The sequence below is a fragment of the Tiliqua scincoides genome, chromosome 2 (genome assembly GCF_035046505.1).
Source record: "Tiliqua scincoides isolate rTilSci1 chromosome 2, rTilSci1.hap2, whole genome shotgun sequence".
NCBI classification, from domain to species: domain Eukaryota; kingdom Metazoa; phylum Chordata; class Lepidosauria; order Squamata; family Scincidae; genus Tiliqua; species Tiliqua scincoides.
In genome coordinates, this window is record NC_089822.1 from 263,031,538 (window position 1) to 263,051,435 (window position 19,898).

General features: G+C 46.6%; 2 protein-coding genes and 1 pseudogene across 3 annotated transcripts in view; all 3 read right to left on the reverse strand.

Annotated features, from left to right (window-relative positions):
• Positions 1 to 19,898, reverse strand: part of LOC136640361 (zinc finger protein 585A-like) — a 474,925-nt gene that overhangs the window by 106,350 nt on the left and 348,677 nt on the right. The window lies entirely within an intron of this gene.
• The window catches only part of LOC136640334 (zinc finger protein 208-like), a 36,943-nt gene that overhangs the window by 5,031 nt on the left and 12,014 nt on the right, over positions 1 to 19,898 (reverse strand). The window contains exons 5-6 of one of the 2 annotated variants that reach the window (XM_066615383.1): positions 18,274 to 19,779; positions 7,416 to 7,420 (exon numbers count right to left, since the gene is read on the reverse strand). The exons of the other annotated variant lie outside the window; for it this stretch is intronic. Of the exons in view, the coding sequence (XP_066471480.1) occupies positions 7,416 to 7,420; positions 18,274 to 19,779 (1,511 nt within the window). The remainder of the gene's footprint in view (positions 1 to 7,415; positions 7,421 to 18,273; positions 19,780 to 19,898) is intronic. 2 annotated transcript variants of the gene reach the window in all.
• Positions 10,713 to 10,832, reverse strand: LOC136643149 (5S ribosomal RNA; annotated as a pseudogene).

A 19,898-nucleotide genomic window follows, 5' to 3' on the forward strand; every position in this document is an offset into this window, starting at 1 on the left:
ATTTCAAAAGAAATCCTGAACCTAGAGGTTCCACACAGCCGTTGTGACTAGTAGTAATGGATAAAAACCGGTTCCCAAGGATATTTCCCACTGCTTTTAAAGCTATCTGCTTTGAACCACCATCACATCTTGTGGCCCTGAATTCTGTGAGTCAATGCTAATACTTTTGGCAGTTGTGGTGACAGAGAAGGCAGAATGTCCGCCAAGGCTCACTGGAGAAGGGCTGCCTTGTCTGGCACCCACCTTCCATCTCAACAAGAAGAAGAAACAGGCAGCTTAGCCTGGTCTCCACCCGCAGCAGGATGAGTTGGTAGGAATCCAGCCAGTGCTAGAGTGGGCAGTGCCACTGTAGCTGGGGCAGGCCAGGAAAAGTTTTGAATGCATTGCCACAGAAGGGGGGTGGCATGTGAAGCACCACAGCAGGGAGAAAGGTTCAATCTCGTCCAGTTCTGGTTGACGCATCTCAAAAAGAATATAGTGGAAATGGAGAAGGTGAAGAAGGGAGCAACCAAAATGGTGACCGGGCTGGGGCACCTTCCTTATGAGGAAAGGCTGCAGCGTTTGGGGCTCTTCAGTCTAGAAAAGAGGCACCTGAGGGTAAAAGCCACATGATTGAGACGTACAAAATTATGCAGGGGATGGACAGAGTGGATAGAAGGGGGCTCTTTTCCCTCTCACACATCATCAGAACCAGGGAACATCCACTAATACTGGGTGTCAGAGGAGTGAGGGCAGACAAATGAAAAACACTTCTTTACGCAATGGGTAATTAGTCTGTGGAACTCCTTGCTACATGATGTGGTGATGGTATCTGGACTAGATGCCATTAAAAGGGGATTGGACAAATTTCTGGAGGAAAAGTTCCATCACAGGCTATAAGTCATGATGGGTATGTGCAACCTCCTGATTTCAGAAGTAGGCTACCTCAGAATGCCAGATGCAGGGGAGGGCACCAGGATTCAGGTGTCTTGCTGACCTGTGTCACTGTGAGGTACAGGAGGCTGGACTAGATGGGCCTATGGCCTGATCTGGCAGGGCTCTTCTCATGTATGTTAAAACAATGACATATAAGTTAAGTGGAAAAGTTTCACGAAAGGGATAGCTGCATTATTATTTTGAGTTTGGATCGCTTACCCCAACAAAAGCCAGAGGCTTCTTCATCCAGTTCCTGAGCATTGGGCACCCACGGATCTTCCCCTCGTTCCAGCTGGGCAATGAGGTCAGGCTTGGCGGCTGGAAATCGCCCTTGGGAAGGAGAAGAGAACAATAAGTTCAGCTGAAGGTCCATGAACCCTCAGAGCTCTCCCTGTGAAGGCAGAGAAGAAACCAAAGGAGTGAAATCATTCTTGGACAGCAGGGCTCGGCAAGCTTCTTCTGGACCATGGCCAAAGGCCGCGTCTGGGAGTGGAGAGTGAGCTGCGTTCATCCCTATATCTGATAAATGAAGGGAAGAATAATAAAAGCCAACTAACTATGAATGTTTGTTTTACTTAAGTAATAAATACTGTAAATTTTATTATTACAAAGTACACCTTCTAATTCGAATTAAACACACGATTTAAATTATAGATGGTAAGTGAAAGAGCACCCCTGGCAGTTTAGCTATACATTACGCCACAAGTAGGAAAGACAAGAAAGACACACAACTGTGCGGCAGACAAAACTCAGCCATTTCCAAGTAATCCAAATGGAGGGTGTGCACCCCTGGTCCAGCTTCTCCGCGTCCCTCTTAAAACGTGGGGCAAGAACAGGTCACAGCACTAACAATGACCAGCCCTTAAACTTCTCTCTGGAAAATGATTTCCTCTTCTTCCTCTCCCCCCCCCCATGACCACAGTCATGCATATAGTCCAGTTGAGTCCAGTTGAGGCCTGAAGGCTGCAGTCCTTTTCCTTCAGGAGAGAAAACCCACTGGACACAGTGGGACTTACTTCTGAACAGATGTGCACCAAATCGTGCTCCAGTTAAGTTTCTGGATGCAGTTTATTTCCACTCAAGTTCATGCAGGAGGCTGATCCATCTGGCTTGGCTCTGTGACTGCTGTCCCCCCCCCCCCGAAGAGGTGGGCACTCGACCCTGATTCCATCTCATGTTCCACACTTTGTGCGCACTTTGCAAGCCAAGCTGGCTCAACCTGTGTGATGCTGCTGCTCCAGGCTGCTGGGCTCACCTCCCTCTGCTCCCTCTCAGGGCCTTTTGGAGTCTTGCCTTGTTGCATGAGAGCTGATGCTGGGGAGTCCCAGTTAAGTTTGATCTCAGTGGTGCAGAGTCTCATGACTCGTGAGCAGCGCACTCCGTCAAGCATAGCAAGCTGTATGTATTACAGGGCCTGAACCACAGAGATATGAATGCTGGCGTTTTAAGGCTGGATTGCTCTTCCCCCCTCATGAGCTTGGCAGCGGCAGAGCCATCAGTGCCCCAGCTATGTGCTAAATGGCTTTGCCCTCTTCTTAGCGGAAAGCTTTCACCCCGTGATCATGATATTGACTCCCTCCTGCCTTGTAGCTGCCATATATGACGGAAGAAAAGGGGAGAGGGAGGCACAGCATGGTCTTTGGGGCAGGGGCCTTTCACTGAGTTTGGGGCCTCACAGGGCTGGGCGACGTTGTTTGGCAGACCAGATACAGCTCATGGGCCGTAGAATGCCACTTCTTGTTTTAGAGTCAAAAATGTCTTCCTGAAAAGGAAAAGGGCTAGAAAAAGCCATTGGTCGCATGATAGAAGGAGCCCCCTTACCCACAGAGGCCACATTCCGGTAATTCTCCAGCATGACTTCCCTGTACAAGGCTCTTTGGTCTGGGTCCAGCAGAGCTGCCTCTTTCTCAGTGAAATGCACGGCCACATCCTCGAAAATCACCGGACCCTGCAAGAACAAAACACCCTCAGACAGTGTCCAGGACCCCAGACCTTCCTCCGCATCTCCGGCACAGGCAGGAAAGGAGTTGCTCCCAAGCCAGACAAAACATCTACACTTCCTTTAATCACTGAAAGAAGCAAGCAAGTATTTTCAGGTATAATCTTTTCCTAATCATGTATCCAGATAGTTTTGTCAGCAGTTTAGACTCCGCAGATGTCCATGTAAAAACATTTGGGGAAAGCTGAACAAGGAAGCTCGGCATTTGCTCTTGTCATTGGCATTTTGTGTGCCCTTCTGCTTACATGGCTGCTATCAGGAGGGAAGATTTTGGATGATCTGCTGGGAGAGGACAGTTCTCATCAATATCCTGTCCAGGCTTTCAAGGAGGGAGGCCTTATTCTTCAGTGATGGGAAGCCCAGTCCTCACCTGCACTGGACAATCAGGGCCTGCGCAGCAGCCAGTGCAGGTTAGGTGGTTTCTAGAGGGGAGTATTTCCTCTTACCACAAGTAACATCCCAGCCAGCCCTATGGGGTTACTCAAATCTCCACCAGCTATATAGCTAGCAGAAGTCCAAGCATCCTAGTGTAACACTGGCTCGCCCTGGAGAGAGGTCAGGATACGGCAGAGGAGGCACCTGCTGATCCTGTCCCCCTCCCGGGCCCTATTCACCCTCCCCCCAATCTGCCCCTGTCCAGAAACAACCCCTCCCCACATCTGGAACTTTCACCACCCTCCCAAAGCTGCTGCACCGCTCAGCGGTGTACGTACCTCTGCCAGTAGCCTGGATAGAGCACCAGCAGGGTACCAGACCTGCCTACTCTTATGGTGTTGCATATCTTCCACATGGCACATTGCAACACCTTTGGCCAGTGCAGGGACCGCTGCAGGCACAATTTAGAATTGTGCTGTCAGTCTGTGAAAACTCTAACTGAAGTGTCAGGATTTCAGCCAAGCCAGGCCCTGCCTGGGACTCTTGGGGCGTTGCTGCCAGTCAGAGTGCACAGCCTGGAGAGGCAGACTAAGGGGCTGACTCCATATCTCAGCTTCCTAGGCGTGAGTCACAGTATTCCTGCCTTGGATGGTGAACGGGGATTTGTCCTGGAAAACTTTATGGCAGGAGGTGTGTAGCTTCCTGTTAAGGCTACAGACCTGCTGAAGACAATACTGCTTAGACCAGTAGACCAGAATGGTTCTCACACATTTAGCACTGGGACCCACTTTTTTGAATTCGAATCTCTCAGGACCCACCGGAAATGATGTCACGACCTGAAGTGACATGACTAAGCAGGGAAAATTTTTAACAATCCTAGTCTGCACCCTGCCCACACTTACCCGGGAGTAAGTCCCATTGACTATCATTGTTAAATCAATATACATAGTAGCTTCTTAAAAGTACAGGTCTGTCACATTTCCCCAAATGCAGTCACAGCCTAGGGTAGCATCAAGTCTAAAATATTAAAAATAAAATATTGAAATGAATGGGAACCCACCTGAAATTGGCACTCGACCCACCTAGTGAGTCCTGACCCACAGTTTGAGAAATTACCATAGCCTTTCTAGAACTCCTTCCTTCTTCCTTTTTCAACTTCCTTCCTTCTTTAACCCATTTCTGCCCAACCCACAAGTGTACCCGTTTGATCCTTGTTGCGTAGATGCAACGTTGCACAGAAATAACTTAATCTTAATTTTTTCCATTGAGATACTTGATAAATCAACATTTTAAATGTTCACAGTGGCCTTTTGCTTCGCCGTCTGAATTGTCTCTAAGCAGCAACAGACTTTTACACGTGTTGCAACTGTCCTGCTCTGGCTCCCCACCACAAAACTACCAACGTACTCCTAAAACTTCATACCTGAGCTGGATCTGCGGTACCCATTTGGAAGTCCAAGAGAGGAAGAGCTGATCCACACTGAATCCGGGTTGCCAGTCTGCAGTCTGTGGGAGCAGAAAGAACAAGGCATGTCAGGGCTGGGTCTTCTCAGCATCACGTCCTGTCCCAGAGCCTGGAAGGCAGCAGACTGAGACATTCTGGAGTGAAAGTCTCAAGGGGGAGGTCTGGATTTTGGCTCCTCTCTTCCCCAACCTCTGAAGATATTCTAGCATCAGGTGTTGTGTTGGAAAATGTGTGATAGGACCAGAGGTGGCCCATAAATGGCTTTCTTGCCCACTATTAAACACCCCCCCACTCCAACTGCAACAACCTTTGTGTTTGTGATCATTGGCACAGCCATTTCTTGGAAGTTTCCTCAAAGAGAATCTGTGCTCAGGACAGGGGATCGTCCTCTCCCTCCCTCCTCCAGCACAGGGAGGTCCACAGGCGAGCCACTCCCCCCTCCCCAGTGCAACATGCCAGGTACTCTGAACGCACCCAAGGGAAGAGCCTCCCCTCCCCACTGCACTATTCCTGGGTGCAGACCATCCACAGACCACCCACCTCTGCAGCCACAGACTCTTCTCCAGTGCAGAGTGCAAAGGGAAGATCCTGCCTGCGCTTGGGGGTAGCAAAGCAACCAGGTCCTTCTCCTTTGCCAGCCTCCGCCAAGACCTCCTCCAAGCAGGCAAGAGAGGCGGAACATGAGTCCCCAGGAATGCTTGAGCACTGCCCTTCCCCTGGATCCAGAGCATGCTGGGAGGTGTAGTTCTGTGTTGCTTTTGTCAAAGATGCTCACACTACCTTTGCTGCAGCCTTTGGGGAGGGAGCAGGCTTCTGGGTGCACCTGATGCGCTGCCACCCCTGGACCCAGTGCAAAGGAGGATGAACTCTGGGCATTGGACTGGCGTGCAGAAGGGAGAGTGGCAGGTTCAGCTCTGTCCTGCAAGCATCTGCCTCTCCTGGTAATCTGGCCATGTTGCAAGGCCAAAGGGCCACCTAAAGAAGCAACTCAGTAAACAGGGTGAAGGTTCACAGGCTTTATTTAAATCTATACAATCGGTCCGCGGGACTCTGGTCTCAAAGCATTGACCAGGATTGACTAGTGTCTTAACTATTATATATTTTTTTTTACAGTCCTTTGTTTTAACATCCAGACTTTTCATTTGCTGAAGGTTTGACATCATAAATGGGGCACAATTTTTAATAGGGCACAGATAACATCATTTACATACAAGATGGAGGATAGGTGGGCAATAAGTAAGCAAAACCATTGATTGGCTCTTATTTACATACAGATGGGGTTTCATTCTAAAACTTTGCCAAAATTACACAATTTCTAACAATTTTCAAAACCAGTAGGGTTCACTGTTTAGATACTTTATTTATTATGGACTTTTAGAGAAAACAAGTTTTTCATACCATCTTTATTAAACATACAAACACTTAAATATGAGTGTATAGGCCCTAGTTTGGTAGAACTCTTAACCCATGTTTTTTAAACTCTTTTAATTAAATGGTTTTGCTGAACTACCTATCTGCATCCTCTCTCCTGGGTTTAGGATGTGTTCTAAGGGTCCTTTACTAACCTGTGTGAACCAATCTTTTTAAACTTCTTCTAACACTCTTTTATATATTTTGTGTGTGTGTGTTTTATATATTTTGTGTCTTTTATATATCTGGTATGCTCCCTGGGGCATTTGGTGGGCCGCTGTGAGATACAGGAAGCTGGACTAGATGGGCCTATGGCCTGATCCAGTGGGATTGTTCTTATGTTCTTAGAGCTAAAATAAGGTTTTGTGACTTTCCTACATTCTAATATTGTACTCTGCACATTCTCTTGGCAACGTCTTGCTCTGTTAACCTTTAAACTCATTTCATCTCTCCCTTCATAACACTAAACTGCTTTTCTTCCCTGTACCTGCTTATTAAACTCTTTCTTCTGTTCTTTTCAAACACTATGGGGCTTTCTGCTAGTTAAGCAAAGTCCCTTTTGGACTTGCCTCTTCTCCATGTTTTAATCCTGTTTGTGACCTGTCACCTCTGGACACCTTTAAGGGATGTATTCTTGTGAGAGATGTATAGTTTTGTATTTTAATACAAAACAAACTAAATTTTATTATAAAAGGATTGCTCTTCTTTTTTTTTACCTTTCACCAAATCATAGCTTTTTTGTTCATTGCGGCCCAAACAGAGGCTCTATCTTGGATGTTTCTGTTATCTATTTCTCTAACTGTTTGTTTGTTTGTTAGAAAATCTTATTTTTAGCTTGCCAAGCAGGGAGCTTTGGGAGTTTCCCTCTCTCTCTCCCTTATCCACAAAGCATGCCTTGTATTTTATGTGTCTGGACTGTTATCTACTAGATGCGCTGCCAAGGGACTCTGCTATTTTTAGTAAAACTGCCAGTCTCAGCAGTTTTAGGCTTGCTTCGAACTGAGACAGAGAAACAATATGGATCTTAAGTAAGCTGCTACACACTTAAGCATGTGCACGTTTTTCCATTAAGCTTAGAAACATTTGCTCTAATTGCATAGCATAAATCAGACATCTTTCTTTTATTGTGAATCCTCAGTACTCTTATTCGTACTACTTTACTGGGCTATCTAGGTCCGGGTTCAAAGGTCACCTTGTGTCAGCCAGAGATACTCAGGGGGTCTTCTCTACTGCCTTTGGGGAAAGGCTTGCCCACCCTTGTCACCACCCTCCTGTACTCTGTTTCATCCTCTCCCCTCCCCCTTTGGGAAGGGGCCCAAAAGAAGCTTTCTACCCAATGATAAAACCCCTCTCGGAGGACCTGCCTCCCTGCCCTGTTTGGGGGTCACACACAGACATCTGCCTGGACTTGACAAACCTTGAGTCTGATCCAGCCAGAGTTCTTACATTCTAATAAAGAAGAAGAGAAGTAAATGAACTCTTGGTCCAGTAATGAAGAGCCTCCATGGATAGCAGCAGTATACCACTGGGGACAAAGAAGCTGCTTTGTGGCTTCCTGGTGGCCACGGCTGGAATGCTGCCGACTCCATGGGTCTTTGGATGGATCCGGAAACAGCCTCGCTGCTGTTGGCATGTTCCCCTCTCCCTCGCTTCATATATTTTCTCCCCAACGACTCCATTCACCTTCTCCTGGAGATCTCAGAATCTGCCCCATTGCTCCAATGCCAAGAAGGAAGGGAGGGACATGCCATTTCCCTTCCCAAGGACTGAGTGGAGGGAGGTGGGACAGGAGGAAAAACTGACCTCTTCTTCTTTCTTTAAACATCCTCCCATCTCACTCTCTGGCCCTTCTCTAGGAATCAGAGCATCTGCTCCCCTCTCTTCTTCCCCCCTCTGCCCCTCTCAGAGTCAGATGTGTTTGCTTTCCTAACTGAGCCGGAAAAGGGTTAAGGGGACAGAGAGTTCCTAGAGTGGGGAGAATGAGAGAGAGGAAAGACCCCTTCCTGTCAAATCCCTCCCCCCCCTTTTCTCTCTCCAGCCTTGGCACTTGGATCAAAAGAGCAAGGCTCCAGGTGAAGCTGGCCCCCTCTCTCTCTTCTGACTGATCTCCTGGGCTTGTCAATACCTGCATGACAGGCAGAAGGCCTCCAGGGGAAGCTTTCCTTGCAGCTGGACCTGCAGTGACAAGAACATTTCAGAGCTGTCAAGGTGTACGTGAAGAAGCACACAGCAAGGAAAGACTGTTGCCTTCCTATCCGCTGGAAGCATCTGGCTGGCCATGGTTAGGAGCCAACTCCTGCAGGAGATGGACTCTTGGTCTGATTCCACAGGGCGCTTCTTATCCTAACTTAGTTCTAGTCAAGTCTGTTTTCAGCATCACACTAGGATGTCCGGGGGGTGGGGTGGTGGTGCCAGAAGGGAAATAAAATGGATTTGTAGGTAGAATTAGGACAGATGAAGAAGCAAATGCATGTGCTTAAACTAAGGAACTCTCTGCCATGTGATATGCTGATAGCCAGTGACTCGCGTGGAGCTAAAACGTCTGACAAATGCATGGAGGTGAGAACTACAGGCAGATGTTGGCACTGGCAGAGGCCAGCTGCCTCTTAAGAGCAGCTGCTACTGCCCCTCCTTCCTCCCAGGTGTTTCAGCCAAACGGACCTTGCATTTCGATCACGGAATCTGTACTTTTTGGCAGTATTTTGTGCTATGCTGACACACACTGTGATCACTGCCATGATGTAAAGGTTGGTCCAGCTGATTCCCACCCCTTCATGGATCCAGCGAGTTCAGCAGCCGTTACTTGCACAATTGCAGGTTTCCTTTCACAGTCATGAGGTCTAGACCAGGGGTGTTCACACTTTTTTGGCTCGAGAGCTACTTTGAAACCCAGCAAGGCCCGGAGATCTACCAGAGTTTTTTTTTTTACAATGTTTGCGCCATCATAACATATAACATTTATGTGTACAATGTATGTTGGTGTACCTTGAGCCCCACTGAGTATAACAGGACTTACTCCTGAGTAGACATGCCTAGGATTAGGCTGTGAGGCTGCAATCCTAGCCACACTTACCTGGGAGTAAGCCCCATTGAGTACAATGGGCCTTACTCCCGGCGTTTCCTCCCAGAGGCACCTGAAGGGGGGGGTCGGCACTCTGAGATCTACTCATTTTGCCTTGCGATCTACCGGTAGATCGCGATCCACCTATTGAGCACCCCTGGTCTAGACACTGGTTTTTAAAAAGGTATGTAACAATGATGAGATAGCAAATTCTGCTTGCACAGACTGAAGTTCAGTCCTCTAGATCAGCAGTTCTTGCATTTTTTTGGTCTCCAGAGCATGAAGGTGAGGGGCTGGTTACATGGGTCATTCCCTCAGGACCTTAGTTCTCTCCCCAACCCCATGCTTTTCTCACAATAACCCTGTGATGCAGGCTGAGCTGAGAAATGCCCAGTGAGCTTCATGGCCACTTGCAGGTCTGCAGAGCTCCCAGAGTGAGCTTGTTTTGAGCAGTGGCATGGATGCTTACCTGTGTGGGTTATGGGCCATCAGGAAGGAGCTTTGACTGAAGTTCTTCCTGCACTCAAAGAGCAACCGAGTGGTTTCTCTCCCAAACTGATTCTCTGATGTCTGACCAGAATTCTGGCTGAAGGACTTCCCATAGGCCAGACCAGGGCTGTCAAACTTGTTGCCTAAAATAGCATTCGTGATGCCTCCTGCAGACCAGAAGTGATGTCATTAAGCAGGTCATGACCAGAAATTAGCACTTTTACTCACTCAGGAACTTAGCTGCAAATGACAGAAGAGAAAATACGCAAATCCTGATAATATTTTCAAGAAATGGGACAGCCCAATTATTGTGGGGCTGGCCTTTCAGCAGTGACACCTCACCACAGCTCAGCAGCTGACAGTGGTGCTGGGAGACCCTGAGGGCAGGGAAAGATGTTCCATGGGCCACATCCTGCCCCCAGGCCTTATGCTTGACACCCTTGGTTCAGACAACTGTGTGGCTTCTCACCATAGTTCCAAGTCCAACTATAGTCCCTTTAGATGTCCACAGCGTATTTATCTCCTTACTTCCACTTACTTTAACTTCAAGGATGCCATGCCAACCTCACTTGAGGTCCGCTCTTATCTTTCTTACAGAAGGACTGTAAATTAACAGCACAGTACAGTCGATTTCCCACAGGGAGAGAAGCGAAACAAAAACAAACTCACTGCCCCAGTACTCCAGTATACACCACCCCAGTATTGCCATTATAATCCACTGCCACATCATTCTGTTGCAAAGAGAAAATTTGGATTGTAATCCACACCGAACTTTAGATATGGTTGGCAACCTTCAGTCTCAAAAGACTATGGAATAAGCCTGTATGTATTGGCAACCTTCAGTCTCGAAAGACTATGGTATCGCGCTCTGAAAGGTGGTTCTGGCACAGCGTCTAGTGTGGCTGAAAAGGCCAATCCGGGAGTGACAATCCCTTCCACACCGGGAGCAAGTGCAGTCTGTCCCTGGTCTGTCTCCCTGGCTATGGGCCTTCCTAATAAGCCTACAGCACCCAGTATTCCCAGGCGGTCTCCCATCCAAGTACTAACCAGGCCTGACCCTGCTTAGTTTCCGAGATCAGACGAGATCGGGCATGTGCAGGGTAACTTTAGATATAAGGTCAACGTTGTGACCCACATATATCCCACAAAAAGCTCGGCATATCTTCACAAGTCTATAGATTGGTGGTTCTCACACATTTAGCATCGGGACCCACTTTTTACAGTAAGAATCTTAGGGTCAGGGTCAGCTCAGCAGCTAACAGTGGTGTTGGGAGACACTGAGGGCAGGGAAAGATGTTCCATGGGCCACATCCTGCCCGCAGGCCTTATGCTTGACACCCCTGGTTCAGACAGCTGTGTGGCTTCTCACCATGTTCCGAGTCCAACTTCTCCTGGGAACAGCTCAGTCAGATAGCAGACAGCAGTCAGAAGATGATGGCAGCCAGACCTCGGACCAGCCGTTACAAGATGTTGTGATGGCACCCGGCCTAGATGACTTTAAAAGGCAATTGGACAGTTTTGTGGAGGTCACAAAATTACTTGAGTGACTACTACTACAAAACCACTTGAGTGAATGGACGTGCTTTCCTAACTCAAACCACTGATGTGGTTTGCTATTTTACTTTGCTAACTTGCCATGTCTTAAAGGTTACTGCAGTGGTTCTCAAACTGTGAGCTTGTGGCCCACCAGTGGGTCATGATCCAATTTCAATCAATTTCAATTTCAAGAACTTTTATTGGCATTAAAACAGTACATAACAGCACAAAAACACAAACTACACATCAGGGATCTATCCGCAGCATAAAGTTAATGGGACACATGAAGATAGCTTCCTTGTAACAACTAGCAAATAATCAGCGACTAGATCAGTGATTGCCGTAGACGTATCTTCCAGGAGAAAGCGCAAGAGATCATCGGGTGAACCGGGAAAGGGCAGACAAAATTGGGTCTTAAAAAGTACTGCGCAATGTTCGAAGACCAGGGCAGTAACACAAAATATGGACCATCGTATCAGGTTCCAAGGAACAAAATTTACAACACCTGCTATCAAACAGCACATTGTGAAATCTCCTCTCAAGAACTGCAGAAGGGAAAATATTGAATCTGGCGAGCATAAAAGCTCACCTGTTACTTGGATTGATTAGTTCCGAAAAGTAATTAGAAGTATGGCCAAACGATAGGAGAAGGCCAAAATAATGGGAGAACAGGTGGGATTAATGTTGGAAAACAAAAATTGGGATTCAACCTCAAAAAGTCTGGACTTAATGATAGAGTGAGCCTGATTAATATCGGTATCAGCGAGAGATTCTAACGTGATATCCAACTATTGGAGTTTAATTTCAAAAAGTCTAAACCAGGTAGAGGTATAAGAGTCATTAAGAAGCTCATATAGAAGAGAATCAGGCTGAGAATTTAAATGGAGGCGCAGCCAATACTTAAAGGCTAGAGACCATGCCTTCGTGGAAGGGAGATGAATCCCAAGTTCCAAGGCCATGGTCGATAGCCTAATTAGATTTGGCACACCCAATATACGTCTAAAAAAGGTAGACGCTACCTGGTCCAGTTCTTTGTTCACGGCCTCGATCCAAATGGGAGCTCCATACAGTAGTTGACTCAGCGTTTTAGCTTGGAATATCTGGAGGGCTGCAGGGATATATTGGTTTCCACAATTGAAGAGGAAATGAGCTATAGCATTAAGATGCAATGTTGTTGCGGAAATGGCCAATTTCCTATGAAGGGGCCAATTGAGGCAATGATGAAAAGTAATCCCAAGGTACTTGTTGATAGGAATCATTGCCAAATTTCCATGAGACCGGTGCCCAAGACTTGGAGAAGACCAAAATTTTGGTCTTCTCCGTATTGATTACCAGATCATTTGAGAGGCAATAAGCTTGGAACCTCGTCAATAAATGACACAACCCTGATCTAGACACAGATAACAAAACAGCATCGTCAGCATAAAATAAAATAGGGAGGGGAACATGTCATGAATATGTGCAGTTTAGGCCTAGTCAAACCCTGAACCAAAGTAACCCAGTAACACAGAAGGGGCTTGCAGTCCCAACTGCAAGGAATTTACAACCCATGGAAGGTGATGATGTAGCACCTCAGCAGACCGAGAGGTGCCATGAATCCCCAGTGGGGAGAGGGAGAACTAAGAGGGCTAGCATCCAGCCCCACTTTGAGAAGATTCTGTCCCTAAGGGTTCTGATTGGTTAGTTCAAATAAGTACAGAATCACCTCATCCTGTAGCATGAGAAGTATAAGAACAAAGCCCAAAGGGGTGCCCTTTGCTCTTTGGTCTTTGTCTCTTGGTGGAAAAGGTGGTGGGTGCACATCCTGCCCCACCAGGACCATGTGGCTTCATAAGTAACTGAGGATCTACAAAAGAAGCTGACCCAGGTGAGAGTTAGGAAATAGTAGAGATAGCCAGTTAGCTTTATTTTATGCTGACATATTTCCTAGAAGTTTTTATGCCTCTAGCATTTGCTGCCTTTTGTAACTTTTTGTAACCCTATGTACTTAATAAAGTAAAAATCCTTTTACCATGTTGGTTCATTGTCTGTTGGGGACAAAGTTTCAGAATCCTGCCTAGCCATTCAGCAAGCTACCAAATCCTCATTGTGGACTAGTAACTTAAGGACTGAGACTTTAAGTTAAGAAAGTGCTCAGTGCCTACAAGGGATATGGTTAAGCCTAGAGGGTCTCAGTGTCCCTGGACTGAGACACTGGCACATACAGGTTGGTGGCAGTTCTACCGAACAGGGGTTCTTGAGGCTCTAGAGTTCAGGAATCAAGAACTCTGAGCACCCAAAACCCTGGGAGTGTGCAACAAGTATACGACAGGGCACCATTAAGGACAGGTGCAAAACGATCACCCTGGGATAGCCAGGAAAGCAAATCAGCCAAAAATAAATTAAATAAGAAAGGGGCTAAAATACAACCCTGACGTACCCCTTTAGTAACTGAGATCCTATCCGAGAGGGATCCAGATTTACTCACACGGACCCGACAAAGTTGGAAGAATGTAATCTTCGGATTAGAAATAACAGTCAGGGGTCAATCCCCCATGAAGCTAGTTTACTCTATAGAAAATCCCTATTAATGGAGTCAAAGGCTCCACGCAGGTCGAAAAAGGCCACAAATAATTTACCCCTATGGTGAACTAAGTATTTCTCTGCGAGAAAGGATAGTAGGAGAGCATGGTCAAGAGTAGAAGAGCCCAGACAGAACCCTATTTGTTCCCTCCCCGGCAAGGCCTTCAGCTGAGCCCAGGCAATTATCTGTTCAATAGATGTTTGGCATAAAGTTTCCCCACGGAAGAGAGGAGACTAATCGGCCTATAACTGCCTGGGGAGGAGGGGTCACCTTTTTTAAAGATGGGAACAAGAGTCGAGGAAAGCCAGGACTCAGGAAAGGACCCTGATTGATCAACCAGGGTGAAAAGATTCGCTAGGGAATCAGACCACCAACTAGGATCATGAGATAAAAATTCACAGAGTATACCATCCGGGCCAGGGGCTTTCCCAATCTTCAGGGAGTTTATTAGCTCAATCACCTCCTCCGTAGTGACTGGAGGCCATGAAGGAAAATCATGGGGTGTGTGTACTAAAGTTGGCATCGAACTGGGTGAAGTGAAAATATTAGAAAAATGGGCTACCCAATCAGAAGCAGAAATAGAACACTGTGCAACAGAAAAAGGGGATAAATTGGATCGAGACACCAGATGCCAAAAGGACCTGCTGCTCTTGCAAAAAATAGCTTTCAGCAGCAGGAACCATTTTTTAAAGACAAAATTAAGCTCCTTTGACTCTAGGAGACTTTGACAGTACTTCTTAGAGGAAAAATATAACTCCAAAAAAGCAGGAGAGGGATTAGAGTGAATCAAACCAAAAAGCTGCCGAACCCAATGCTTAGCATACCAGCAATCAGAATCGAACCGAGAGGGCGAGCCATGATTGCCCGTAGAAGTCTGCGTCGAGGCAAGCGTCTCGACTAACATATGGGAAATTACACAGTAAGTCTGAATAGCAGTATGAGGGGAGTTAGCAGATTCAATTGTGTGCCTAAGAATTTCTATCCCAGGTTCTCTATACCAATGATCTAGAGCCACCGCGATCTTAGGCGACCACTTTAAGCGAAAAAACGGCTGAAAGAGAGAATCACTATGCGCCCGCATGGAGGAAGGGCACTTTAATGACAGTAGTACAGGTAGATGATCACTATCTGTCTGAAGCCCAATTTGGAAATCTAAAGCCACAGGGAGAAGCTCAGAAGAGACTAAGATATAATCTAACACACTCGCCCCGTGAGGGGAGAGGTGAGTAAATTCTCCCCGAGCATCATTGCCGGAGGAACCATTAAGAATGTAAAGATTGAGGCTAATACACAAGTCAACCATGTAGGGAGCATAGGTGTTAAAACTATGATCTTGGGATTTCCTAACCCCCTGAAACCAGGGGGGGATCGAATCCTCCAGGTCCCATTTCATATACTTGGCCAGAGAAAAGTTACTTGGGCCAAGCCTTGAATTAAGATCACCTGAAACTAAAAGGGAAGCAGAGGGATAAGACGCCAAAAGTTTCTCAACTGTTCTCCTCACTGCTACCCAATAGTCCAAAGGAGTTGAAATGGAGGGAGGGAGGGATATACACATTCAACATAATAATCTGTAAATCATTACATTTAAACAAAAAAGCTTGGGGGAAAAAGGGAATGGGAAGGAAACGGGGTAATATCAAACCAGGAGTGAGATCTAACCAAACCACACAAGCCAACCCGAGGACGTCCCTTCGATTTGGATTTAAAGGCGGCTAGGTGGTGAGAAGTAAATCCAGGAATCGTTGGGACTTCCTGGGACCAGGTCTCCTGTAAGAAAATAATATCAAAACCAGACAAAAACTTAATAAAATCAAGATCAGCCCTCTTCCTACTCAACCCGCGATATTCCAAGAGATCAGCTTCAAAGGAGGCGTCGAAATCTGGGAGGGAGGGGAGGATGCAGGCAGTCAATGGGGAGAGTCATTAGTAACAGTACATTGGGAAGACACAGAGAGAACACAGCCATTCACGTAAGGATTCACAGCCGCAAAGTTCTTGCCAGACGATTTGGGAGAAATATCAAATACATGGATCCTTGGGGAAATGGGGGAATTCTCCAATAAAACATCTGATCTACTCTTCGCCGTATTGATAAAATCATAAATAAGGGGGGGGAACTATTTGGTCCTGCGTATCAATAAGGGTGAAAGCGCCTCCCTGGGAGCTTCTGTCCACAACACAAATAGGTGATAAGGGAACACCGGGAGGATCAGAAGGTGAATGAGAAATATCTAAACTTCCACCAACAGAAACGGGATTGTCACAAGGAGGTGTAAGTGAAGGGGAGTTACTTAAACCCTTGGAGACAAGGTTTGGAATCACGGAAGAAGGCGGCAGACTAGGAGAGGGGCAAAGTGAAGGTTCTGGACGTTCCACCAAAGGGCCAGTAGAGTCACTAGAACCCAAGTTTGGGGCCAACGAAAGAGGAGGCAGGGCAGATGATATTGGGAGATCCAAAAGGGATGGAGAAGTATTGTGATTCCAGACAGAAGGGGTATTTCGAGCTTGCGGAGATTCTTTGAAGAGCTTAAAGTTGTCCATGGCAGCTACCGGAACAAGCCTCATTGTAACCAAGTTGTTAAAATGTCTATGAGGGTAGATTCCAGCATCTCGAAGGTCCCGAGAATGAAAAAACATCAAACTTGGAATATAGCATGATTGAAAGTGTAGTAGAAAACGATCCTGTCGCTGAGACGAAGGCAGTCTCTCCACTGAGTAGATTAATTTCAGATAAATCCTTCCTTAAAAGACAGGCCAGATGTTTCTTGGCCAGCCATTTCTTGGACCAGTCAAAAGTTCTGCCCTTATAGGGAAATACTGTAATAGCAGCGCTTTTAGAGTCATAAATCAACTTGCAACCAGTCCTTCTGGCAGAAGTAAGAGGAGGTTCCGCGTAATTGGAGGTGGAAGTGTCCATAGGCTCAGAGGGTTTAGAAACAGAACTTGGCTTGAGGTGCACTTGGTGAGAGTCAGTTAAATCAGAGTAAAGCACCTTGAATAGAGCAATAATGTGCACTAATAAAGCAAAAATTTGCTTGACAGTCTTAGCAGTCAAAAGAGATTGTTGTAGTAACAGTTCAGCTACTCCCCGACATGGTGGACTTCCCCTTCATCTAGGCCTGCTCCCTCCTGGCCATCGACCGGGGCTCTAGTAGGAGAAAGAGGCCAAGAGCAATCGGACATTCCAAAGGAATCAGCCAGGCTCTTGGGAGGGGCTGCATAAGAGTGTCTCAGCATGTGGTCGGTCTGTGGAACTCCTTGCTGCAGGATGTGGTGATGGCATCCGGCCTGGATGCCTTTAAAAGGGGATTGGACAAGTTTCTGGAGGAAAAATCCATTACGGGGTACAAGCCATGATGTGTATGCGCAACCTCCTGATTTTAGAAATGGGCTATGTCAGAATGCCAGATGCAAGGGAGGGCACCAGGATGAGGTCTCTTGTTATCTGGTGTGCTCCCTGGGGCATTTGGTGGGCCGCTGTGAGATACAGGAAGCTGGACTAGATGGGCCTATGGCCTGATCCAGTGGGGCTGTTCTTACGTCTCTCCATAGGGGCAAAAAAAGTATCCACTGCAGATACCGAGGCCCCCTGTGTACATCTTTGACTGAATACAGCGACAACCAAGTTTCATGATTTCAGTACCCAGAACTACTTGAGTGAATGGAGGTTCTTTCCTCACTCAAAGCACTGATGTGGTTCCTATCCTACTTTACTAACTTGCTGTGTCTTATAGGTTACTGCAGTGGTTCTCAGACTGTGAGCTTGTGGCCCACCAGTGGTTCATGACCCAATTTCTGGTGGTTCATGAATCTGACAGGGCAGATTAGGCTATGTGCATTAAGGGTTAAAAAAAACTACTACTGGGGACAGCACCGATGCCCAATCACCATGACAGCCACAGAGGCTTCAAAGGCTGGCAAAGCGAAACTTTTTAGGTGGTAAAGTTTGGGAACCAGTGCTCTATGGTGAAAGCTCTCACCTAATTTCTATGGATTCTCCCCTGTGTGGGTTCTTTGATTCAATTTCAGGTTCTCCAGCTGAAGTGCTTTCCCCCGTTGGTGCATTTCTAGGGTTCCTATCTGTGTGGGTTATTTGATGCACAGTCAGGGCTGGGTTCTGACTGAAGCTCATTCCACACACGAAGCATTTATATGGTTACTCCTCTGTGTGGATTCTTTGATGCACAGTCAGGTTTTGGTACCGACTGAAGCTCTTTCCACACTCCAAGCATTTACAGGGTTTCTCCCCTGTGTGGATTTTTTGATGCACAGTCAGGCTTTTGTTCAACAGAAGCTCTTTCCACACTCCAAGCATTTATAGGGTTACTCCCCTGTGTGGATTCTTTGATGCAAAGTCAGGTTTTGGTTGCGACTGAAGCTCTTTCCGCACACCAAGCATTTACAGGGTTTCTCCCCTGTGTGGGTTCTTTGATGCTCAGTCACGCTTATGTTCCGACTGAAGCTCTTTCCACACACCAAGCATTTATAGGGTTTCTCCCCTGTGTGTGTTCGCTGATGCAAAGTCAGGCTTTTGTTCCAACAGAAGCTCTTTCCACACTCCAAGCATTTATAGGGTTTCTCCCCTGTGTGCATTCTTTGATGCTCAGTCAGGCTTATGTTTCGACTGAAGCTCTTTCCACACACCAAGCATTTATAGGGTTTCTCCCCTGTGTGGCTTCTTTGATGCATAGTCAAGCTTTTGTTCCAACAGAAGCTCTTTCCACACTCCAAGCATTTATAGGGTTTCTCCCCTGTGTGGATTCTTTCATGCTCAGTCAGGCTTTTGTTCCAACTGAATCTCTTTCCACATACCAAGCATTTATAGGGTTTCTCTCCTGTGTGGGTTCTTTGATGCAAAGTCAGGTTTTTGTTCCAACTGAAGCGCTTTCCACACTCCAAGCATTGATATGGCTTTTCCCCTGTGTGGGTTCTTTGATGATAAGTCAGGTTTGTTTTCTGACTGAAGGTCTTTCCACACACCAAGCATTTATAGGGTTTCTCCCCTGTGTGGATTCTTTGATGCACAGTCAGGCTTTGGTTGCACCTGAAGCTCTTTCCACACACCAAACATTTATAGAGTTTCTCTCCTGTGTGGCTTCTTTGATGCACAGCCAGGTGTGATCTCTGACTGAAGCTCTTTCCACACTCCAAGCATTTATAGGGTTTCTCTCCTGTGTGGGTTCTTTGATGCGAAGTCAGGCTTTTGTTCCAACGAAAGCACTTTCCACACTCTAAGCATTTATAGGGTTTCTCCCCTGTGTGGTTTCTTCCATGCACAGCCAGGTGTGAGCTCACACTGAAGCTCTTTCCACACTCCAAGCATTTATAGGGTTTCTCTCCTGTGTGGGTTCTTTGATGCACAGTCAGGCTTGAGCTCTGACTGAAGTTCTTTCCACACTCCAAACATTTATAGGGTTTCTCTCCTGTGTGGGTTCTTTGATGCACAGTCAGATCTGAGCTCTGACTGAAGCTCTTTCCACACTCCAAGCATTTATAGGGTTTCTCTCCTGTTTGGGTTCTTTGATGCAGAGTCAGGGTTGAGCTCTGGCTGAAGTTCTTTCCACACTCCAAGCATTTATAGGGTTTCTCTCCTGTTTGAGTTATTTGATGTAGAGTCAGGGTTGAGCTCTGACTGAAACTCTTTCCACACTCCAAGCATTTATAGTTCTTCACCCCTGTGTAGTTGCTTTGATGCCTTCTCAATTTTGATTTACTCCTGAATGTTTTTGCACCTTGACAGCCTTTTTCTTCACTCTCTTCACTTTCTTTTTCTGGTTCTACCAGGATGACATTTCCACCCTGAGAAGCTTCCCATTGATTTCTCCATTTCTCTGTCTGTCTTTGCTCCTTCTTCTCTGTTCTGTCTTGGTCTCTGAAAGTCACTTCTTGGACATCATGCATGATAGTTTTTGATGACACCCAGTGTGGCTGCCCCTGATCCTCATTATCTTGTCTGCTGCTTCCTGGAACAAAGGAAAATATTTTCAGCCTGAGAATAGAGAAATGGCATGTCTAAGTCCTTGTCCTCAGAGGCATTCTGTGTATATATCCAGCCACTATATTGCAATTGGTTCTGCTTGTG